The 25,120-nt window shown below is 38.7% G+C and overlaps 1 protein-coding gene and 1 long non-coding RNA gene across 5 annotated transcripts; one reads left to right on the top strand and one right to left on the bottom strand.

Annotated features, from left to right (window-relative positions):
* The first annotated feature begins 35 nt into the window (after positions 1–35).
* On the top strand, positions 36–20,539 carry LOC127988017 (uncharacterized). 2 transcript variants are annotated; one of them, XR_008161491.1, is made up of 6 exons: positions 36–226; positions 543–723; positions 12,664–12,786; positions 16,842–16,974; positions 18,473–18,608; positions 20,107–20,539. It is a non-coding gene; the product is annotated as an uncharacterized LOC127988017 (long non-coding RNA). The 2 variants fall into 2 exon arrangements; XR_008161490.1 differs by having other exon boundaries at positions 16,842–17,057.
* On the bottom strand, positions 12,371–24,223 carry LOC127988015 (guanine nucleotide-binding protein subunit alpha-11). Of its 3 annotated transcripts, none has more exons than XM_052590510.1 (8): positions 23,716–24,223; positions 23,000–23,155; positions 21,875–22,059; positions 21,189–21,343; positions 19,810–19,938; positions 18,452–18,581; positions 16,787–16,940; positions 12,371–12,895 (listed from the first exon to the last, which is right to left on the bottom strand). In XM_052590510.1, the coding sequence occupies exons 2-8, from the start codon at positions 23,148–23,150 to the stop codon at positions 12,693–12,695; spliced, it is 1,107 nt and encodes a 368-aa protein (XP_052446470.1). In that variant the 5' UTR covers positions 23,151–23,155; positions 23,716–24,223; the 3' UTR covers positions 12,371–12,692. The 3 variants fall into 3 exon arrangements, with proteins under 3 accessions (XP_052446470.1, XP_052446471.1, XP_052446469.1); XM_052590511.1 differs by lacking the exon at positions 12,371–12,895 and adding an exon at positions 13,693–15,473 and having other exon boundaries at positions 23,917–24,217; XM_052590509.1 differs by lacking the exon at positions 12,371–12,895 and adding an exon at positions 13,693–15,473 and having other exon boundaries at positions 23,716–24,211.
* Between the last annotated feature and the right edge of the window lie 897 nt (positions 24,224–25,120).

The raw sequence follows: 25,120 nt of genomic DNA, 5'->3' as shown, positions 1-25,120 counted from the left end.
TCGCAGTGGGTGGTTCGGGCGCAGTCTGTCGGGACGGGGTGAGGGCTGCGTGTTTAATGGTTTGTCTGCATGGTGATAATTTAGACGCGGCGGCTCAACGGGGGGACGTGCCCTGCCATTCATCTTCATTTTAATTGGGAACATTTTGTGTTTGGTGTTTCTCAGCATTAATAAACCAAAAGCCCTGAGCTGTTTTGGTTAAATCTAATTAATGGCCTCAAAACAGGTGCGTATGCATGTGTTCCAGCAAGAGCGAAACAGACAGTTGGGTCCTAAATGAAGACAAATTCATAAAAACAAGGGTGGATTTTTACAATTTTGTTGCATGCAAAACTTGCTGGCACAATTGCAGGACTTTGCTATGTGGTTGCAGGGTGTTCAGGGTGGTTGCTATTTGGCTACGTAAAGAACATTTTCCAAACATCAGCACAGGAGATGTTAATACATAGAGGAACTTAAAAACTGGATTTAGCCAGTGTATTTCTTTTCTAAATTGCTTGTTCCTTCCTGTGTGTGTGTGTGTGTGTGTGTGTGTGAGGCAGGATGGATTTGGCAGCGTCTTATCAGCAAACAAAGTCTGCGCCACAGTGACATCATGGCTGCCCATGCAGCTAATGCCACCAGCATCTCTCCAAAGTCTGAGTCTAAAGCTACCTGAACTCCAGCAGCTCGGCCACAGTATGCTACATATTTTATTAACCTGGAAGTGGACATCAATTTTCGGTGAGCTATCATACCGAGTTTATAATGTTATATTTGACTCAGTAAATTAAGTTTTGCTTAAACCAATTTTTCATGCGATCGGATACCTTCGGTCTAACCCACGTTCACACAAACCTGCCATAATAATCAAGCTCACACAGAGAAGATGAATAAATCTTTCTAAATGTCACATAATAACTGTCTGACATTCTTAAATAGGCACAGAAGTAACCCTGAGATTAATAAAAACCTGATACAAGCGCAATCTCAAAATGACTTGGCATGGGAATATAATTTTTTCAGCACAAATATTCAAAAAGCAACAGAGATATTCACAATTTAACTGAAATAGTAAATAAGAAAAATTTATTTTTTCAAAAGCTTAAAGGGATAATCTACCCCAGCTTTTCAATTCTGTTACTCATCTCTCATCACTTTCTCTGTTTCGAACATTTTCTCTGTTTCTTAAAACAAAGATGTTTAGCAGAATGTCCAAGCTGTCCAAGCTGCTATTTTCCATACAATGACAGCAAATGGTGATTTAAGTTTCACAAAAGCATTAGAAAAATACAGTAAAATATGCATCCCAAGTCATTTTATAGCTTGTGGATGCCCATTTGTCCCACATAAATAAATAAATACATACATAAAAATTATGGTGAATCATAAATATGACCGAAGTCAGATTTGAATATTCTTAGAGATATCAAGTCATAATTATGAGATAAAAAGTCACAATTGTGTCGAAAATATGACAAATCAAAATTATGGGATACTAAGTCTAAATTATGAGATGGAAAGTTGAACATTCTAAATATCTCAAAATGATGACATATGTCAAAATTATAAGATAAAAGGTCATAATTTTGACAAAAAGTCGTAACTGTTATAATAAAAATATTTTTGACAAAAATATAATATGTTGGTCAAAATTATGGCCTTTTGTAATAATTTACTGTATCTCATAATCTTAATCATATTGTTTTACATCATAATTATGATTTACCAAAGCATAATTTGTTTTTCTTATGTAGAATAAATGTCACGCTGTCTAGCCTCTGTTTCCCTGGGTGTCCACTAGTGGGCTCACTTCCCCTTAGGCACTTCACCGTAGGCATTAGAATTCCTCTAGTCTGGTCCTGTCTTCACAGTTATTGCACTCCTGTTAATTACACCAGGTGCAGGAACTCTATTGTCATTAGCCTCCCTATATATTCCAGTCTTTTCCTGTTGTTTGTATGAAGAACTTACCCTTCGTGTATGTAGCATTCTCGTCATCCAAGATTCCCCTTCTTCTTCTCGTCATCCGAGATTCCCCTTCTTCTTCTCGTCTTCCGAGATTCACCCTAAATTCTCATCTTCCGAGTTCCCTTTCCTGTTCCCTCCTTTGTTTATTTGTTTGTTTTGTTTGGACTGTCTTTTGGTTTTGACCTTTGCTGGCTTGTTGACTACGATGCAGATTATCCCTCATTAATAAATACCTGCAATTGGATCTCTCGCTCTCCCTGTGTCTCTCTGCTACACGAATCGTCACAGAAGGACTCCATCCAAAAGAGATCCAGCGTTATGTCTATTCATATTTCAGTCTGCAGAGCCAGCGCCGCTGCATAAGATGGCCGCCAGCTCAGCGCCGCTATGCAGAATGGCCGCCGACCCAGCACCATTGCACAGGATGGCTGCCAACCCAGCACCACGAGGCAAGATGGAAGCCAGCCCAACACCACAGCACAAGATGGCCGCCAGCCCAGCGCCGCTATGCAGAATGGCCGCCGACCCAGCACCATTGCACAGGATGGCTGCCAACCCAGCACCACGAGGCAAGATGGAAGCCAGCCCAACATAACACAGCACAAGATGGCCGCCAGCCCAGCGCCGCTACGCAGAATGGCCGCCGACCAAGCACCATTGCACAGGATGGCTGCCAACCCAGCACCACGAGGCAAGATGGAAGCCAGCCCAACACCACAGCACAAGATGGCCGACAGCTCAGCACCACAAGGCAAGATGGACACCAGCCCAGCACCACAGCAAAAGATGGCCGCAGGTCCAGCGACACTGCACAAGATGGCCGTCAGCCCAGCGCCACGAGGCAAGATGGACGCTAGCACAGTGCCACAGCACAAAGTGGTCACCAGCCCAGCGCCACGGTGCAAAATGGCCGCCAGCTCAGCGCCAACGCCCAAGATGGCCGCTGAGAAATTTTTTGATTATTTCTCCAAGCTGACAAAAATCCTAGAGATTCCCATGAGTGTTCACGTCACGTCTGCCGATCCAGAGACTGTTCACGTCACGTCTGCTGAGCTAGCACCACAGTACAAGATGGCCACCAACCCAGCACCACTGCACAAGGTGGCCGCCAGCCCGGAGCCACTGCAGAGGATGGCAGCTACGGTGGGATTTCCTGAGTTGAGTCAGGTTCCCGTTGACTCTCCAGAGTTGAGTCAGGTTCCGGTTGACCTTCCAGAGTCGAGTCATATTCCCGTTGACCCTCCAGAGTTGAGTCAGGTTCCCGTTGACCCTCCAGAATTGAATCAGGGTCCTGTTGACCCTCCAGAGTTGAGTCACGTTCCAGTTGATTCTCCAGAATCAAGTCAGATTACTGATGACCTTTCAGAGTCGAGTCAGGTGCCCGTTGACTTTCCAGAGTTGAGTCAGGTTCCAGTTGACCCTCCAAAGTCGAGTCAGGTGCTCATGGACCCTCCAGTGTCAGGGTTAATCACCGTAGACCTTCCAGAGTCAGGGTTAGTCACCGTTGACCTTCCTGAGTCAGGGCTAGTTACCATGGACTTTCCAGAGTCAAGGCTAGTCACCGTTGACCTTTAAGAGTCAAGTCAAGTCACTGGTGATCTTCAAGGACCGAGTCAAGTCACTGGTGATCTTCAAGGACAGAGTCAAATTACCGGGGTTCTTCATGGGAGAATTCAAGTCACCAGTGATCGTCATGAACAAAGGCAAGTCACCATTGTTCTTCATGAACAAATACAAGTCACCAATGATCTTCATGAACAAATGCAAGTCACCAATAATCTTCATGAACAGAGTCAAGTCAGCAACGATCTTCTGGAATCCAGTATAAACACCATGGGATTACCAGAGTCTCGTTACTCCTCTGTGGAACTACCAGAGACTCTCCACTTCTCTGATGAACTATCAGAACCATTCCACGTTTCTGCTGAACTACCAGAGTCTCTCCTCGCCGCTGCGGAACTTCCAGAGACTCGTCATGTCTCAGTCGATCTCTCTGAGCACCCGACTGTTCCTGTTGTGACAACTCCAGTCTCGACCACACGGACGTGGTGGTCTTCTGCTCCGCACTGGGGGGCACCCGTTCTGACCACACGGTTGTGGCGTTCTTCTGCTTCGCCCTGGGGGGCTTCCGCCCTGAACACACGGTAGTGGTGGTCTTCTGCTCTGCCCTGGGGGCGTCCGTCATGACCACACGGTTATGGTGGTCTTCTGCTCTGCCCTGGTGGGCGTCACGTGATGTCCTTCTTGGACTTGTGTTTTTGTGTTTATTTTTTGTTATTCTTCTCTCTGTGTCTTTCTTTCTGTTTCCTCCAATGGACCCGTCCCTCCCCCTGATCCTCCGCCGGTCCACCTCCCCCCTGGGTTTCTTGTCTGTGTCTTTCATTCTGTTTCCCTCTAAGAACCTGGCCCTCCGTCCCTCCCCCTGATCCTCCGCCGGTCCACCACCCTCCTGGACTCCTTGTTTTGTGTTGCACTTCTCTTGTATCTGTTTCCCCATTTTACCTGGTCATCTTGTCTCTGTTTCCCCATTCTACCTGGTCCTCTTGTCTCTGTTTTACCATTTTATCTGGCCCTCCGTCCCTCCCCCTGATCCTCTGCCGCTCCACCTCCCTCCTGGTCTCTTTGTGTCTTTGGTTTTCCCTTTGGTTTTCCCTTGGGGGTAATGTCACGCTGTCTAGTCTCTGTTTCTCTGGGTGTCCACTAGTGGGCTCACTTCCCCTTAGGCACTTCACCGTAGGCATTAGAATTCCTCTAGTCTGGTCCTGTCTTCACAGTAATTGCACTCCTGTTAATTGCACCAGGTGCAGGAACTCTATTGTCATTAGCCTCCCTATACATTCCAGTCTTTTCCTGTTGTTTGTATGGAGTCCTTACCTTTCGTGTATGCAGCATTCTCGTCATCCGAGATTCCCCTTCGTCTTCGCGTCTCCCGAGATTCACCCTAACTTCTTGTCTTCCGAGTTCCCTTTCCTGTTCCCTCCTTTGTGTATTTGTTTGTTTTGTTTGGACTGTGTTTTGGTTTTGACCTTTGCTGGCTTGTTGACTACGATTCGGATTATCCCTCATTAATAAATACCCACAATTGGATCTCTCGATCTACCTGTGTCTCTCTGGTACACGAATAGTCACAATAAATGATCGTTAATATATGTGAAGGAAAAACAATTGCAATTTAAGCAATCGTTAAGCACAAAATCACCCCTTTTTAATCTGTTCCTCAAATTAAGCCTCTGAAAGACATTTGTACACGGTGTATTTTATGGTAATTATTATATTTGTCATCTTCGTTGTATAAAAAAAAAGAACAGCTTGAACATTCTGCCAAACATCATCTTTAATGCTTTATGGAAAAAAAGAGAAGAAAGTACAGGTTGAAAGTACAAAACTTGAACTTGATGAATGTAGACTGGTTTCACATCTACCCTGAGTGCAGCAAATAGAGAAGGGCAGCAGAGTTTGTTGGAGAGAATGGCAAGCACATCTAACCAGTTGTCTCTCTGACAAGGGCAGTGAGACTGGCTGCTCTGTGGCTGTCACTTGTAGGAAGTTGACACACACACACACACACACACACACACGAGGTGCCCAGTGGGAAGAGTGTCAACTCAACTAATGGAGAATGACAGTCACCAGTGCTGCCGGATCACACATCAAGACGCACTTCAGTGCGCGTTTCCGACTCACTGTCTATTAGTGCGCGTGGGTAGATAAACTAGTGTCATGACTGCAATTCTGTGTCTGCCTATTCAGCAGGTCAACTTTAAACCCTATTATTAGAATTTACAACAATCCTTTAAAATATTATAGCGTTGACTTGCGTGACGTCAAGCCTGATTTCAGGAGGGCTTTACAAATGCTTCGGATTAAATTTGAATTGTTCATAAACAAAAAAACAAAAAGTATTTTCAGGCTGGTCCAACTTGCTCCTTGTGTACATTAGCACAGTAATTGGCAGAGCAATCTTTCATGACACTGAGCAATAGCAGATACCCCTGTGAATCACTGGGTCAAGGACTGCACTGTTATGTGATCATTATGGTTGCTCAGTCTTTAGATAATTCTTACAAATAGAGCAAGAAACAAACAGAAATTAGGTTTCCAGTGTATAGACTTTTTTTTGCATTTACTTGACAGTTTTTCACATTTTTCTTTGTAGATACTTAATGTCGACTAATTCATGTAGCCTCCAAACATAGGCTATATAAATGGATAGTCCTGCACATGGAAATGAAAATTATGTAATCGCTTACTAAGTCTTGTGTAATTTTAAACCTGTATGACTTTCTTTCTTCTGTGAAAGAAAAGATAAAAAGATATTTCTTCAAAATATCTTCTTTCATGTTCCAGAGGAAAAGGAGAATATTTATGCTGGTAACCAAACAGCTTCCAAAACCATTTGTTTCCAAACATTCTTCAATATAACATCTTTCATGTTCCATGGACAAGAGAATATTTCGAAGAATGTTGGTAAACAAACATTCTGTCAAGATCACCAGTCTTTCTCTGTGTCCCACTGTTCATACTATCCATCCTAAATACTTTTACATTTAGTCTTCTAGCGGACACTTTTATCCAAAGCCAATTAAAAATGAAATATATATATATATTAGTATGTGAGATTAGAGTAAGTGTGTCCTTAAGCATAGTATGTTGAAATAAGTATGCCAAAAATCCCAGGATGGTCTACTATTTCAGGTCAATTTTTGAAGTGTGGATCCATGCACACTCTAACAACAATCCATTGAGTTTTGGTGAAGGATTCGGTTCAGAACTTCAAACACACATAAAATGCATTAATTAACTTCAAACACGGCGAAGTTGCATGACGTCATGTGAAAAGGGGTCTATTAACATTTAACATGGTAAAAAAATGTATTCAATGCTATCTGTGTTGTATTCCATTTGCAACAGTAATGTGAAATTTGAAATGTGGCCGTTAACTTTTAATTGCACAAAATGTGAGCAGTGTTCTCTGCATGAAAGACCCGGGACTGGCAGATCAACTGGTTACTTCTTTTCTCTCCAGGATGGTAGGAAGTTAAATTAAATGAAATGTGGAGTGTTAACTGTGACAAGATGAGTGACAGGCCAGTTTACAGTAACAGGGTGCGTGCAACTATGTGACAATAATATATAACATGTAAAACGGGAACATGAAAGGAATATTCTAAAAGCAACTCATGTAACTCATGCACTTTAATCATAATATTGTCTTATTCAGAATAAGGTAAATAATCAGATTACTGATGTCCATGTAAACGTAGTCATTGTCTGGTCTTGTCTACACCTAGGACTTCATCGACTATAATGTTGCACCTGGATATGTACCTGAGCAACTCCCCCTCTTTGTTTTCTTTGTGAACAAAAAGTATTCTCGTAGCTTCATAACATTAAGGTTGAACCACTGATGTCACATTTAGTGTTTTAACAATGTCCTTACTATCTTTCTCGGCCTTAAACACATGTTCTGAAGATGAACGAAGGCCTTACGGTTTTTGAACGACATGAGGGCGAGTAATTAATGACAGAATTTTCATTTCTGGGTGAACTGTCCCTTTAAACAATCTGTGGTCTTTGCCAAACCCAAGAGTGCAGCCCCGACATCTGTGTCACTGTGTGGACACTGTAAACTGCCCATCTGAGTTCACAGTATGAACATCATCCGTGTTTCTTTCAGCTCCAGTCTTCTCTCCCTCACCTAATTTCATCTTTAATGGGTCTGGGGATTTAAGAAAGATCTGGTTTCTAGATGTGAGCTTGAACAGCTTGCCCGGGGTGATTGTCAGCAGGCCACGGAATGCATTTTCCTGACTGAGCTTTCAGCCAGATGAGCTAATCAATGTATGGGGCGGCTCATTACAAAAATGACACTCTGAGAGATCTGAATCCGTAGCTTTTTCTTTTGAGGCCTCAAAGGGATTGTAACCCACAGGGAGATGAAACTGAGTAGACCAAACCAATTACAAATTTAAATTGACCTGAGGTTCAAGATTTGTATTTGCCATTTTAAATAAGCCAAGCAAAAGTTCTTGCAGGAGTTTGGAATCTTCACAGTTTTCACTCTTTATTTTATTGCTCATTGTTATTTCATTTTATACTGAATTTAATTTGCTTTTATTTTATGTTAATATGGTTGAATTTTGTTAAATAGAGGTTTATCCATCAATGCTCAGTTATTCATATCGTGTAGTATAATGGGGTTTCTTACACTTCTAGCTCTTTAATATTTCAAGAGGGTTCATTTTTATTAACTTTTTATAATTTTTTTTTTTTAACTCATCCAAAATCCCATTTCCATGGGCAAAAATGTACATTCTCCATCGTTATAGTTGTCAGTAGTGATTCCTGTTAAAATGACTGGACTGAATTTGTCAGCAAAAGAAACAGAAAATGTGAATGCAGCTTAATTTTTTTAATTAGGGGGAAAATGCTTTAATTCTGAGTATTTGTGTCACACTATGCTGTAGTAAGGAGCACAATGGAAACATGTACAGTCTTTAATCAAGGGATCACACGAGAATAATCCACACAAGAAGCTTGGAAGATACATGTAGACAACGAGTAGACCCCACAAACATGAACTCAATAGACTGGGGCTTTTATACGCAGAAATACACACAGATAAGTCCATAGTCCTGACATAATGCCTCCTCCCAAAAGGTGCGTCCTCGCACCATAATAACAAAAGAGGGAGACATGGATGGGAACTTGGGAGGAGGATCTGGAGGAGGATGGATATCCAGGAGGAAGCCAGAAGGGTGACGAAGGAGGGAGGAGATGGAGGGGTGACGGGAAGGATCCGAAGGTCCTAGGTGGAGCAGATGGCCCCGGAGACAGACGTGGAGATGTGGATCTGGGAGGCCGCGGTGGAGCCGGAGTGACAGAGGACTGAGGTAGAGCCGAGGGGATGAAGGAGCCTGATGGAGCCGGAGGGATGAGGACTGGAGTCCCAAGACACAGGATGGTTGACGTCAGACCAAGGTGGAGCTGGAGGGATGAGGGAGCCAGGTCGAGCTAAGAGCCATGGTGGAGCCGATGGGTCAATGGGCTGAGATGGATTCCAGGCCTCGGAGACTGGAGGCGGAGTCAAGGGAGTGGATGGCAGTCCTGCGGAGCTCGACCGCGTAGATGATTGGCTGAGGGCAAGTAGAGGGGCTGCCAGATGACAGCGGTGGAGGAGGCAGGAGCAGGTGGAAGGGTGGGCATTTCTGAGGAGCAGGCACTGGAGGGCACAGTCTAAGAGCAAGCACTGGAGGATCAGAAGCCCCCTCAGGCAAGGGAACTATGGATGAAGGAGGGCTGGACAGGACCAGCAGAGACAATGGAGAGAGGAGAGGGGGCCTCTTGCTCCGCGGCAATCCTCAGCTCTGTCGATCTCTCTAGCGATGGCTACATTTACAGTTTTAATCCAAGAATCACAGGAGAAACATCCACACATGGCGCTTGGAAGACACATGTAGACAACGAGTAGACCTGAAAAACATGAACTCAATAGACTGGGGCTTTTAAACTCAGGATAATTAGGGAATTAAGAAGACACACCTGGGATCAAATTAAAAATCAATGGGTGACAAATTTTCAAAAAGTAGACAAAGTAGACGGCCATTTTAGTGTTTGAAACATAATTTCCATCAGCGTCATTTCCACTATACAGTGCTATAAACATGTAATTTGGGATGTGCAGGAAATTACGCTAGGAAACTGACAAAATTATTCTGTGACGTGTGTTACACATTCACAGTGGATGAACAGAGAATTGTACACTGAATCACAGCGCATTTATCGTAGACCTCAAGCGAGAGTGGCTGTTTTCAAACACCTCCTCAAAGGTCTGCAAGTGGTTGTGCCCCGCATCATGCTAAAATGATAAGCAATTAGAAGATCTTTTCTCACTTGGGTCACAAAGAGCTGGTACAAGTGTGACAAGTGGTCTCTAAAGTGATGAGCATAAAACCGGTCTGTGCGTTCAAGTACTTTCACCCATTCATTAAATGAATGGGAGAAGAGCGTAGGGAGAAAACAGGTGAAATTTGGCGTGATGTAATTTTTCAGTTGCAGTAAAAGAGTCCACATGCCCTGTTATTAAAGGGGTCATATGATGGTTTTTAAAATATCATTATTTTGTGTATTAGGTTTTATCGAATATGTTGACATGCTTCAAAGCTGCAGTAGGTAACTTTTGTAAAAAATATATTTTTTACATATTTGTTAAACCTGTCATTATGTCCTGACAGTAGAATATGAGACAGATAATCTGTGAAGAAAATCAAGCTCCTCTGGCTCCTCCCAGTGGTCCTATTGCCATTTGCAGAAACTCCATCGCTCCCGTTAAGAAACAACCAATCAGAGCTGCGGTCCGTTACTTTGTTTGTGTTCAAAATGTAGAAAAATGTATATAATAAGCGAGTACACCAATCACTAGGACTAGGACAATCACTAGGGTGCACCTATAATAAGTGTTTATATTCGGACTATTTTAGATTGCTTCGGGGGTACCGCGGCGGAGTAACCCAGTACCTTTGTGATTCTTCATAGACATAAACAGAGAGAAGTAGTTCCGGCTACGATGTTCTTCCGAAAGACGCAAGCAGTTCTGTTTATTAACCGCTAGAGCGTCAAAAGTTACCTACCGCAGCTTTAATGTTCAAAATACACATTATCTTTGAAATATTGTACATTATTGTAGGTTCTCTATGCCCCCCGCGTCTCAAACTCGTCGTTTTCTATAAAGTCCTTCCTTCCGACACAAGCAGTGTGCTCTGATTGGTCAACTGACCCAGTGCATTGTGATTGGCCGAACACTGCAAGCACTCATCATAAATGTAACGCCCCTTACCATAATTGTGAGCTTCTTCTTTCAAAATAAATGTAAAGACAGTTAATAATGTCCTTAGTTTTATGATCAGTTCAAGCCCGAAAGTGGAACAGAGACGCGTGACAGACAGTGATGAAGCTCGTATGTGTTTGCAGTACACAAGCCACGGACGATTAAGACAGCTGACTCCACTGTGTGACCCTGTCTCTCTCTCTCTCTCTCTCTCTCTCTCACTCACTCACTTTTGCGATGTGCAAAACTCTGCATTTGAACATTCAACAGCAAATACTTAAACTAATAACAAAACATACTGACAGTAGCTGATTCAGAAGCACCAGACTGTCGCAGCAAAGTCAAAATTACCTCCTCTCTCAGGTTCACGAAATGGTCGTCCATAAAATGCGTTGCTGTTCTGTTGTAAGTAATTTTAAAGATTCCTAAATGCATCTACTTTCAGAAGACCAAATAAAATGCTCTTGCTTTCACCAAGATATACACAGCATCTCCCTGATATGGCTGCTTCAACTCTAACTGCGTGCGGTTACTGAAACCATACCTTCTTTCTTTGTGTGGCATTTGGGCAGCAATAAGCAAATATTTCCACATGGTGACAGAGACATGTGGGGGCGTGTTTAAACGAGGTGTTTTAGGGGTGCGTGGCAGAGTCTTAACTTTGACAAAGAATATCTCTTTGGATTTGAGACTTTAGTCTTTGCAACTTTACAGATCTTCGTCGTGCACCAAGAGCTTGTAACACTCCAAAGAGAAAGGACAAATTTTAATCGCATCATATGACCCCTTTAATGTTCTCTGCCTAAAACCCATAAAATACTGCTTCCAGATTGTGGTGTGGAAGAGAAAGTGAAGCTAGGGGATTAGAGGCATATCCTCAAGCTGCAGGATGGAGCGCAGCAGAGCAGATCTTTTGGGAACCAGACATTTTTAGATACTTTCTGCATAAATACAGGCCTTTCTTCTTTTGAAATCATATTGATATTCTTCATATTTGTATGTTCTTGTATAGGTATTATTGTAATATTTTTATATACCAGGAGGCACATAAAAATATTCAAAACATTAGATAAGAAAAAAAAATTGTAGTACAAAAATAAAGCAATGCCAGTATTACGAAATTATTACTCGTTTTTCTAAAGAAACACTGTCCAACTTGCGGCACCAGCAGTAAGGTCTCTCTCGCCTCCCCTGAGCCCATTAAGTTTTAAAAATAATACTGGTAAATAAATAATGTGAAGGTAATTATATGGAGTTAAATAATAGTCATTTTTCAAACTTACCAAAACCAAACTTTCAAAACTTTCAAACTTTTGTTTTAATTTAAATGTCTTTTACTCTGGTACCATTGTCCCAGACTTTCAATCTTAAAATATAAAAACCCATCATAAAAATATGAATACTTGGGTAAAAATAAGCTAATCAATCAGTCAAATTTTTTATTTAAAAATGAATTCTTATCCTATTAAAACCAATGCAACATCTTTTTTTTTCCATTATTTTAACTGTACAGTATAGATGACTTTAGTTATCTTTAGTTCTCAGTACTTATCTGATTTATTGTGTGCAAATATAAACACATGAAGTACTTGATTCTGATTTAGCAAAGTTTAATCAAAGAGTTCATGAAATTTTACCACGAACATACTGACATTATTGTCAATCTCAACAAATATTTCTGTCACTTTGTCAGATTTTGTGTTGTTAATTTTAGTGTAATGAAGCAAATGCAAAAAAAACAAAAAACAATTGTAACAAATTACTTTCAAATGCAAGTACAATTAATCAGTCAGGGAAGTTAAATCAACTGTATTTACATGAATAAAGATATCCATTCAACCATGTTATAACATCCCTAGTGATCTTAACAATTGTTTTGTCTCCAGGAATCAGTTCAGATTGTCCGCGCTGCATCTTAAAGCATACCATATGACGCCAGCACCTTGACGAGAATGGTTCTCTTGACATCCTCGAAGACCTTGCGGATGTTGTCGGTGTCGGTGGCACAGGTAAAGTGTTTGTAAATGCACTTCCGTACTCGTTTTTCACGGTTTAAGGCTTGTTCGAGGTAAAGGGCACTGATGTAGTCCATCGCATCATTCTTGTCTCGCTTTTTGCCTGGCATCATAAAAGGGTGGAGTTGGAAAACATTTGAGGAAAAAGCACAAAAGCAAAAAAAAAAAAAACTAACAACAGAAAACCAGTTTATCAATGCTACAATTAAAGGCACTTTCCATGTATAGGGTACACTTTGGTTTTTAAAAGGCAAAAATAAAAATAATTTACAAGCTTTTTTTACACAACTATTTTTTATATAACATGTTATATAACATATAACAGCACTTCTTATAGGATACTGTATCAATAAAACTCTAACTTCAACCCTGTTACCCATTTTAATGTGAAAAGAAAACAATCAAGCAAATATATAAATATATATATTTTTATTTTATTTTATTTTTTATTTTTCTAAATTTCTAAAATTCAATTTGTTTATAATAAAACCTAATCCAGAATGTTTAGTTTTTTCATGTTTATCAGTAAGAAATAAGAAAAGTTAAAGGTAAACTGTATTTATATTATATTTAGAAACAATTTAATAAAAACAGGGTTGCCAAATTTTGTTGACAGTTGCAGATCACATAAATAGAGTGAAAAATCAAAAAGAACAGAAAAATGAACTAAATTAATACAAATGTAATTTTTACCTACTGAGGTTTAAACCACCCCTTTTCATCAAACATTTGTTGAGAAAGATAAAATTTAAAAAAATATATATATATAAAAATAAAATATTTTTTCTTGATTTAGTGTCTGTGTGTAGTTGATTCTAGGTTTATAAACATAAAGGCCTCAAGTTAAATTTACAGTTTTAAGTTTACCCAAATTTTTTATAAATTAATACTAAATGAATCATTTATATATATATATATATATATATATATATATATATATATATATATATATGCATTGTGAATTCATACATTTGACATGAAAGTAACAGTGTTACCTATATTTTGAGCAAATATATAAGAGCATTTCTTTCTCTAAAATAAAATAGTTTAAGAAAAAAAGAACTACTATGTACATGCATCAAAAAATAAGCACAATGTACTTATTATGTTCATACTGCATAGCAAAACACTTCTGCTGCTATTAAGGTGGGATACATAAGGTTAGGGACAGGTTTGGTGGTATGGGTAGGTTTAAGGGTGGGTTAAGGTTCAAGGGGGGTTGGTCAATAGTGTAATTATACATGTAATTTCAGATGTAATTACACGTAGGTATTTATTACAATATAAGTACGATGTAAAAAAACATGTACACAATAAGTACATTGCACCAAAAGATTCATTTAAATGTAAGCACATAGTAGTTCATATAAAGTGAGACCAAAAAAAATGATTACAGATTACAAAGAGTGAGATTTAATTTGACAGATTTAGAATTTAAGACCCCAACTTTTTGTAACAATCTGGTTTCTGTTTGTGTAATAATAAAAAAATTACATGTAACAGAAAGAAAATTATGGAAGCCTGTTTCCGTCAAGGATTCGGACTTTATTTCTCACTATTGTGATATAATTTATACACACACACACACACACACACACACACACACACACACACACACTTGCAATTCCAAAAATTTTAACTTTAGTTCTTGCAATTCTTTTCAATTTTATTTCCACCACCATAATAAAAAAAAAAAACATTTATTGCGATGTTATCTCACGATTCGTACTTTTTTTTTGGTAACACTTTCTTTTAAGGTTACATGTACTTGCTATTATAATAACAATAAATTACGCTTAACTACACACAAGTACCCCTAAGCCAAACCTAATCTTAACCATACAGTAAGCACATGTAGTTAATTAATATTACTCAGTTCTTAAATGTACAATTACACTGTAACAAGGACACCTTAAAATAAAGTGTAAACGCTTTTTCCTACCAGTTGCGACTTCTCACATATTGTACACTTTTCAGACTTGTCTTAGCAGCAGCTTATACTTTTTATGCGTATTCATTATTAGTTATCTATTATTAATTTATTTCTTTGGCAGAAACGGGCTTCCATGTTACTTTTAAATCCTTTTTGAAAAGAACCTCTCCATTCTCTTTCTCCAAGTAATCAGTAAAGTCACATATTTGGGTCAAACGTTGCGTTGTATTTCTCAGTTCATTCTTGCCTGTGGCTATAATGTGTAAAATTCCTGCCGCCCCCTCGAAACCGATACACGCTGAAAATCTGCCTCCTGTGACAGTCACAGCTTCCTCATTCCTTCAGAGTGATGTCTCTTTAAGTAGGGGACTTGCAATCATACCCCGTAAGAATCAGATGTTTTAATCCACCAACAAAGCAGGAATATAGGAATAGATGGAGCGAACCACAAAGAAATGGAAGGCTGCATAGAGGGGTGGCACAAGGAAAAACAGTTCAAGCCATCAACTGTGCGTCCCGTCAAGCTCAGTTTATTAGGCTGGCAGTCAGAGCACTCCATATTCCTGCAGAGACTTGATAAGGACAGTGTCTTTCACGTCATTGAAAACCATGCGGATGTTATTGGTGTCCGTGGCGCAGGTGAAGTGAGGGTAGATGTTTTTGCACTCCTTGGTCTCCGCCTTCAAAGCCCTCTGTTTATACATATTGCGAATGAAGTCCATGGCGTCTTGCGCGTCCCGGCGTTTGCCTGAAGGTGGCACCAAAGCACAGAGGAGGGGAGGAGTTAGTACAAGCTTGGAAGGTAAGAGCGATTGAACTGGGAGGAGCACATGCAAATTACAGAGGCAGGCCCAATAAAAAGTAAGCCGAGAGAAAGACATTCCTCGAATCACTATTAAGAGCTCCTGCTTGAGAATGAATGTTTAACCCTTTTAGAGCTCAAAGTTCGTAGCGGTTTCATTCGGTTAATGTTGCATTAAAGGGACAGATCACTCAGTCGTCTTCTACTGGCCCTGTCTGACTGACTTTCCTTTGTAAAGCACGAATGGAGATGTTTAGCAGAATGTTCACGCAGCTCTTTTCCAAACAAGGCTGGGTTTATTTAAGCAAAAACAGCTTCTTTTTTTTTCGCATGTATTTGTTCAGTAAAAATTATTGCAGGTTAAAATAGCAGCCATTATTCGGGTATTATTCAGTGTCACACGATCCTTCGGAAATTATTCTAATATACTGGTTATGCCGAGCAGGAAACGTTTCTTATTATCATCGATCTTGAACACAGTCGTGCCGCTTGATATTTTTGTGGAAAGTGTGATACATTTTCATCAGGATTCTTTGATGAATGCAAAGTTTAGAATTTTGAGAAATCTTTGGTAACATTCTAAGCGTAAACAATTTAATGCATCCTAGCTGAATAAAAGTATTGCTTTCGTCATTTTATTATTATTTATTACATACCTCTGAACCGTTTTTAATGGTAACACTGAAAATTTTGCTTTGCCATAACCAGAATATAATTAAGTAATTTCTAAAATATATTTAAATATTCGTTTTTAAAAAAGTGTTAATGTCTTGAACCGTGATTAATAACTGAGTGAGCACCAAAAATACTGATAACAATTAAGCAGCAAATCAGAACATTAGAAGGATTTCTGAAGGATCACGTGACACTTACAATGCCACTTACGACAGTTTATACATTACAGTTTATAATGTATCTCAATAGAATTAGTCTTTTTAGGCGTACTGTCTCTTTAAATTCAAGCCTAACCGACTGTCTATCTTTAAATCTCAAAGATTAAATGCACTGAACTGGCTATTGGTTGCTGTTGGTAACAGGGCGAGAGTTCTAAAGCGAGTTCTACTGCCTCCATCTCAGCACTAAGAAACTAACATCTGTCCTACATCATCTGCTGGGAAGCAAAACCTGTTTCAACTGAATTGTCAATTCTGTTTCCTAGCCAGCCTGATATTCTCATCCCATAATATTTCTATTTAAGGGGCAGGGCAGGTTGGGGCTGATTTACTGAATTGTTGGTGCACAAATACTTATTTCCATACCGTCAAACCCTCCGAAGTAACTTTTTAGGTCTGAGGTCTTGATCTTTTCCTCCAGGATGTCCATCTTGTTTAGGAAGAGGATGATGGAGGAGCTGGCGAACCATGGCGAGTGGATGGTGGTGTAGAAGAGCGACAAGCTCTCTTTCATGCGGTTCTGGAGCCGGGGAGAGCAAGCATTCACAGCAGAGGTTAATTAAATGAGAGAGACAAGAGATTACGCAATTTATCAGTGCTGCATGGGAAGAGAACAGGAATGAGCGCTTCAGGGAAGGTGCAAACAAACCTGAAACAACAGAATGTGGATCTGTCTAGAAATGTCTGGGTCGTGTTTCACCTCAATGTCAAAAAAAAGAAAAAAAAAGTTTTTGCATTTTTTAAATTAAGCCTATTTTAGAGCCATTGCATTGTGACATTATTTTCATGACAATTAAAAGCCTATTTTAATATGAAAAAACTGTGTTTGGAATTTGTTGTAGTGAAATTAATTAATAAATAAAGGCTTATTTAATATTATTTAAATAATGATAATGTAATTTATTAAATTAGTACACTAATGTAATACAAAAATAAATGTAACCATTAAACTATTATACTTAATTGTATTTTTTGTCATGTAAAAAGGCATGTATAGATGATTTTCATTGCTGAACAAGCATTATTTTAGCATTAATTATATACTATTAAATTATTTATTAATATCTTATGTGTAATTTTTTTATGTGCTTTTATCATTTTTGTTAGTTTTTGTTTATATAAACAAAATGTATATATATATATATATATATATATATATATATATAAATACATGTATGAATAAAATATAAATGTATTTTTTTAATAGAATGACAACAATAATATTATATATTAAATGTTGTCAATCGATTAACAAAAATAAATTAATCACAAGTAATCACACATTTTTAAATATACATTTATATTGCAATAATTTCACATTCCATCTTCAAATTAATGTAGAAACAACAAAGTCAGTATATTTATTATATTTGTTAATATCAGTATGTTTTCATGTCTGAAGGTTTCACTTATACCAATAAATCTCTATAAAATTGTTCTTTTTTCCTAATATTTAACCACTGACTAGAGCCCTTCAACATTATAATAAAAATATTTAATCTAAAAAAAATATCTTAAGTGAACTTACAACAGTCTTCACATAAACTCATTATTATAAATGTTTTTTACCTGTGCCTTTCAGCAAGTAATAAAATATACAGAAATTGAAAAGTTATTAAACTTCTAAATTAAATATAGATGAATCCTTAAAGCTACAAAAGTTATTGATTTCCTTCTTTTTATTATTATTTTTGATTAACAGACATCACAGCAATCGGCTTTATTAGCTGCTATAAATATATAATAACATATTTTTTTATCATTTGCATATTATTTATTTTTAGTAAATAAGTTTTAATTAACATTTTAGTTAGTCATTCGTTTTCGTTAGCTAATTAATTACATAATGTCACAAAAAGTTACTGATTTTAAAAACAGGCTTTATATCTGTGTGCAAATTAGAAATGTGCACATTTCTTTTTGACTTTTGAGTTGCGGTGAAATGTGCCTCAGTACTGATCCGAGTCCAGACCTAAAACAGACGGATTAAAGCGATCGATTAGGACAAGAGAGATTCAGACAGATGCTCACCTCCTTGTTATTCTCCTCCAGCACCTGGTCGTACTCGCTGAGAGAGGCTAAAAATATGAGCGACGTCACATTCTCAAAGCAATGGATCCATTTCCTCCTCTCGGACTTCTGGCCACCCACATCCACAATCCTTCAGGGAAAATAACCCAAAAAAGTGGTAAGATTTAGAGATTAAACTCTGTTGTTTATTCTTGAAACTTTCTGTTCAAACCAAAAACACTGAACACTAACCGTCAACCCCTATTATTTGTTCATACTTCCTTGCTGTCGTATATCAAGCATGTCTACCTCAAAATATACAGGATTGCGTCAGGTATTCGACTCACATCATCTTTCTTTATACATTTTTAATAAAAAATTAATAATAAAGTGTTCTGAATAAAATATGAGTGTAAGCAAGGCTTGGTCTTTTAGCAAATTGCTATGCTGTTGCTGTGGGTTCGAGGACCCCTGGATGTTTGTGAGGGGACTGCAGGGGGTTCGTGGATTAAAGGAATAGTTCAAAAAAATGTGATTTTGTTAAAAATGTACTCATCTTCAGGTCATACAAGATATAGATGAGCCTGTTTCTTCTTCAGAACACATTTGGAGAGATTTAGCATTACATTACGTCACTTGCTCACCGATGGATGCTCTGCAGTGAATGGGTGCCGTCAGAATGAGAGTCTAAACAGCTGATAAAAACATCACAGTAACCCACAAGTAATCCACACCCCTCCAGTCCATCAATTAATGCCTTGTGATGTGAAAAGCTGTGTGTTTGTAACAAACAAATCCATCATTAAGGGTGTTTTAACTTTAAACTGTCACTTCTGGCCAAAATATGAGTCCACAATCCATAACAACACTTCCTTTAGTGATAAAGACCATCCTCCTGTTGTCATCTCACGTCAAAATCCACATTTGTTTTTCGATATATCTGTTACTCACGTATTTTTTAAGAACTGTTTTCACTTGTAAACTGCTCTTGATATGTGCGTATTTCTCTCCTGATTCAGATGAGGAGACTTTTACACTTGAGGAAGCGTTATTACGGATTATGGCCAGAAGGGGCTGTTTAAAACGCCTTAATGATGGATTTGTTTCTTCACAAGATGATGGACTGGAGTGGTGTGGATGACTTGTGGATTATTGTAATGTTTTTATCAGCGGTTTAGACTCTTGTTCTGACGGCACCCATTCACTGTAGAGCATCCATCGGTGATCAGGCAAGTGATGTAATGCTAAATTTCTCCAAATCTGTTCTCATGAAGAAACAAACTCACCTACATCTTAGATGGCCTGAGAGTGAGCAAATTTTAGCAAAACAAAAAAAACAAGACATTTTTTTATTAGATAAGATATGTCCATTACGGTACCTGAGGGTGATTTTCTCCACACTGAAGGAGTAGTCGTTGATGCCTGTGGTGGGGAATCGGACTCGGAGCACATCCTGGGCATTTGGGACGAAGTCTGGGCCCGCAATACGGTCCAAATTTGCCATATAGCTAAAAACAAAATATATATATCCAACACATACTTCATTGTAACATTTCAGAACTGTGTGAGTGTGATATATGTGCCATGATGTTTGCCTTTTGCTTTATTGCTGTTTGTGCTTTAGACGGCAGTTTAATTAAGCGTCCTGGTTTGTTTGTGTTTCTTATCACGGCCAGGTTTGTAGAACTGAGAACTCGATCGGGGAAGCAGGAGGAGAGAACGAGAAGGACATGCAGAACTGTGTAAAGGAGTGATTAGGTAACAATTAACAAGAACACGCTGATCTACTTCACAGGAAATGTGCTCCACAATAATCAGCACTGCCTTAATTCAAGCGGGATTCAATGTGAGCATTCACCACATTAAGACAAAAGTTCACATTATTCTTCTTATAACGACTGAAAAGTGAAAATGTGTTAATAATATATGACTAAAATAAAAGCAAGCAAACTCATTCATATTTAATGCAACCGAATGGTTTGCTGCAGTACTGACTTGTTTGGGCTTGTCTAAAGATACAGCTGTATTGCCCTCCAATGGTGCTACGCAGATCTGCACAAACCAATTTTGGGTCTTGATCATAAACATTCTATTTATAAACATTTGAACAAAAAAAAAAAAACTGCTTTAACTCTTGTTAGCATGAATATATTAGTATTAATATTATATGTAAGCATTGCTGTAATGATATATGTTAGATATATATATATATTTGTTAACATTATTAATGTAGTTCTAATACTAATCATATAATATTTAATAACATTAATTAGCTAACAAAATCATATAACAGATAACATCTATAAATAATATAAATACCTAATTATATTCTAATTTTAAAACATAAATACTAGATTTATATATATATATTTAAAAATTTAATTAGGTTATTCATGTAATGGTTATAGTATATTAATAACACAGCTAATACAGATCCTTTTAGACTCGATAAATTAATATCATAATACAACATTCCAAATGAATTCATGTATATATTAGATGACATCAGCATTCACTCATCATTCTAATTCTAAGAACATACATGCTTCAAATGCTTCATTCAACAGAAATGTCATGGATATTCAAATTCAGCTTCTTGTATTATACAATTAATATTTCTTGGCCACATATGTTGATTTATTAATGATGTTTTCACGTTATAAACAGTCAGCTGCTCTTTATTGTAAAACCGGCCCCTTTAGAATGATAGAATGCTTAGTGTCAGGGTTCTGATGATGTTTTAGACACATATACTCACTATTCTGTGGAGTCCAGAAGCTGGAACTCTCGACGACGACTGTAACAGGCCTTGATCCCCTCGTCAGCCCAAAGACGGCGGATCGCGTCCACATACATTCTGTCCAAATGTGCCATCTGACGAATCTCCACTTCCTGAAACTGTTTCCCATAGATCTATGGACATCAACGGCAACAAATCAGGCTTGTTTATAGAAATATTGCGTGGATGCTTTCTAGATTTCTGCTCTATTTGAAAGGACGACTGTCACATGCTTTCCATAAAAGTTGATGATTTGTGTGTAAATATATATATATATATACACATATACATACACACACGCACATTTAAATAAACACACATTATTTTGTGATCTATCTTGTTTGTAATGTAAGAACATGAATATGTACTGCACTAATAATTTAGAACCATTTTATAGTAATCGCACACATTATATTGTATGTTTAGTGTTTAAAAAAAGCTAAAAAAGCAAATAATTCAAGTTAGTTTTTGGTCAAATTTGGCAGGAGTTGATTTGATCGAACGATCCTGCCCATAGAAATCCAGTAGTAATCTCAAACTTGTGTCTGAAACCGGTCGTGCATGCTTGTGTAAATTCTGCTTTTACGGTTTGTTTCAAAGGACTGCTGTGCACTTCATTTTAAATCAAATTCAGAAACGATTCGAGATTTTCTCTGGCAGGTCACCTCGTTTTGAGGGTTTGCATAGGGAATCCTTAGGGTATTCATGGCTGCCGTCAGAGCCTTCATCGCTGTGAAGATATTCTGGAAAACCAGTTTAGTGTAGCCACGCCGGTCTTCTTCGGAAAAGCCCTTGCCGTGAATAATCCTCATCTGCTTGATAAAAGTCGTCTTCCCGCTTTCTCCAGTGCCTGAAATCCAGAATAAATAAATCAATATTACATGAAGCCGAAAAGGGGATGTCAGATACGATAGTAGATCTGAAACCAGGTCATGGAATGCCAAAAATGGAGAACCGAAAAAAAAAAAAAAAATGCAATGCAATGTGCAGATGATAACAGTTCAGGCTTTCTTCGCACACAAAGGAATGTTATCAGTCCTGTTAACGGAGGATTCAAAGAGTGTCGTGTTTAGACTGACAGCTGTCAGAAAGCATGCAGCCGGACGGGTTCGGATGCCTTTAAACTGAGGTGTCCCGCAGACATCGGGGGACTCTCTCGGCTGTGAACTCTACAACTGTTCCTCTCGTATTGTTTGGGTTTAAGTGATTTAGGCAGACCAGTTATCAGTGGCTCGGGCTGTTCTCGCCGTTTCTCAAACCGCAAATATTTGACGGGCAAACAATCACACGTCACGTCAAATCAAATCAGTGTGCGAGCAGTCTTCACCCACTCCACTATGACAACGAGCAGAAATATTAAAAGTCATGCATGCCCCGATCACATGGTCTCTCAAGAATGTGTCGCTTAAGACGCCGCGTGCTAAAGAGATCAGTCGTACTATCTCCAAATAGGAGCCACGACAATAATGGGTAGGTAATGTGACATGTCCATCAATTTAACTTGCCACAACATTCTGGTTTGTACATACATAAACACACACACAAACATAACAGTATATAGTTTTTTTTCAAAATGCATATTTCGATTTCAATGCCTTGGAAGGAACATGCATAAACAAGCAGGCTATTTTTCACATAATGGTTCACTCCCTTCACAGTTGAGATGACTCACTTGATCCTTGACATTTAAAGATCTCAGGCAGCTCCTTGGCAGATGTCTTCGGTGTCCATAGTTGTGCTTTTACTAGTTTTAAAACACCTAAACACTTTAATATGTAGAGATATCTCACCCAGTAGGAGCACTTTGATTTCTCTGCGTTCTCGTTTCTTCTGATCTGCAAGGATTCGTTTGATTTCGTTGTGTATGGCGATGGCGTTCTTCTCATCTTCGGGCAGGCAACAGCTGCAGGTCGTGTAGCACCATCTCCAGCAGCCCCCCATCTCCTCTACAGGACAAAAACAACCCAACTTCAACTTTCTAAAGAGGCATGAACAGATACATATCCCATTTCATGAAATGTTCATTAAGAAAATATGACAGCATATCGAATAATGCGACAGCGGTTTTGTTTTGAGTCGAATTTTTTTTTTTGTGAATCAATTGAACCGGTTCACAGAATCAGTCTGGATCGATCCGAGGGGTTCTTAAGAAAGGTCGACTGACGTTTTCGAACTGTTCGAAAGAACCGATTCGCTGAAATGAGCCAAACTTCCATCATAAGTAGGCTGTTGTAGCTTCGCCTCATATGTATAAAATTCAATAATTCCTACATATAGGATGCACGCATATGCGTATAATAGACTATTTAGGAGAAAACCAACTTTTGTGTAATTTTGATAGCCTATCTACTGGAATCTAAACACATTTCACAATCTTGGACTTCCCCTGAGAAAAAAAGAAGCCGAATACTAACTGTAGGTGCGCAGTGGCTTTTAATAATACCTATAAAGACAGAAACAAAACTAATAAATAGTGTTTACAACATAAACGCGAAGAATCGTTTACCTGCATTCGTCGACACACCTGTACGGAATCAGCAATGCCTTTACGAAACACGATCCATTATTCTCTCTGAGACGGACTGGGTTTGAACCAACTTCTTTCTTTTGAAGATTTTTTTCTCAAAAACTTCCCCCCTAAAATATCCAAATTCTTCTGTAAGCGTCACATGATTTTTCCCCCCTCCTTGGCTTCAGATGAGTCTACCTGCAATTCGGGAAAGTCCTTTTTGAACGCGGACTCTCGGTGTGAATATGGGCTGTCTCCAAATCCAGTCAGCTGCCTACTTAGTCAGCGGTTTGGGCATCTTAGGGGGCGCGTTCTTGTGTTTGAAAGGTCCTATACGAGTAGAACTCAAGGGTCCCGAGGTGGGTTCTCAAAAGTGATTAGTTTGACGCGAAACGCTGGAGACGCGACGCAAGCTCGCGTGCGACGCATGCGTACATAAACCGAAAATCCTGCCGAGAAGAACGCGCCCGATGTGAACGCGCCCCAAGGGTTATGCTACTCAGCATTTTTTGGCATCATATCTCTAAAAAATGCTGTCTATGTAGACACCTTTCTACGTTTTGAAACACTTCCGTTTGTCAGAGGAATGCGCGCTAAAGTGACTGTAAACCTAAAAGCTGCATATAAACAACTAATATTGACAGTAAATGGCATTTACAATACTTGCCAAGAGTGGCTTTAGCAGATAAGTGTGGATTATTACTTTTGAGTATTAAATAGAAGAAAAACATCCAGTTTCAGGCAAAAGAAAAAAGGTACAAAACCTGTTTTAGAAGTTACAAGTGGAGTTAAGTTCTTGAATAGCTGTGCGGGTATTTGACACTCCTCTCTCTTGGGCTCTTGGGTCTTTTGTCTTCACTGGCAGAACTGGTTTATCAGGCCTTTCACCTTGTTGTGAGATATTGAGATTGCCTATAGTCCACATATTTCCATGGGGACCAGCCAAGTAAGTCAAAGTCCTGGAAAAAGGTTTTTAAACACGTTTTAGGAGAATCTACCCAACTGGAATATAGAATATAATTGTAATATCATCACACCTCTCACCAAACCTTTTCAAAGTTTTCTGTCTTGTGGCTCGAAGAGAACATCACCAAGCCACAAATATTCAAACTCAACTCTCTCACTTTTTTAAAATATGGCTTCTCTGGGAAAAACACTTCATGTGAAACTTTGTGCAGTACATTTATATTCAGGGCTGTATAAAATATGCATCATCAATGAGGTTTATGCTAAATGTGGTTGGTTAATATCACTTTATTAATATATTATATTTTGTATAAAATATTGGTAGCTTAAATAAAAAAAATTAGATGAGTACAAAAATTGCAAGAGCAACTTATTCATACAATAATTCATGGAAGTGATAGATTTGCAGGTTCTGACAGTAACTAATAGGTCTTCA

The sequence above is a fragment of the Carassius gibelio genome, chromosome B22 (assembly GCF_023724105.1).
Source record: "Carassius gibelio isolate Cgi1373 ecotype wild population from Czech Republic chromosome B22, carGib1.2-hapl.c, whole genome shotgun sequence".
NCBI classification, from domain to species: domain Eukaryota; kingdom Metazoa; phylum Chordata; class Actinopteri; order Cypriniformes; family Cyprinidae; genus Carassius; species Carassius gibelio.
The sequence above is the reverse complement of the archived record's forward strand: the minus strand, read 5'-3'. Positions and strand labels throughout refer to the sequence as shown.

Excerpts from the sequence above, each read along its gene's own strand:
- LOC127988015 (XM_052590510.1), bottom strand. The coding sequence starts at position 23,150 with ATGGGGGGCTGCTGGAGATGGTGCTACACGACCTGCAGCTGTTGCCTG. Across the intron at positions 22,060-22,999 it reads AATCAAAGTGCTCCTACTGG|GCACTGGAGAAAGCGGGAAG; the intron begins GTGAGATATCTC and ends TCTGGATTTCAG. Across the intron at positions 19,939-21,188 it reads CTTCTGGACTCCACAGAATA|CTATATGGCAAATTTGGACC; the intron begins GTGAGTATATGT and ends TTTTGTTTTTAG.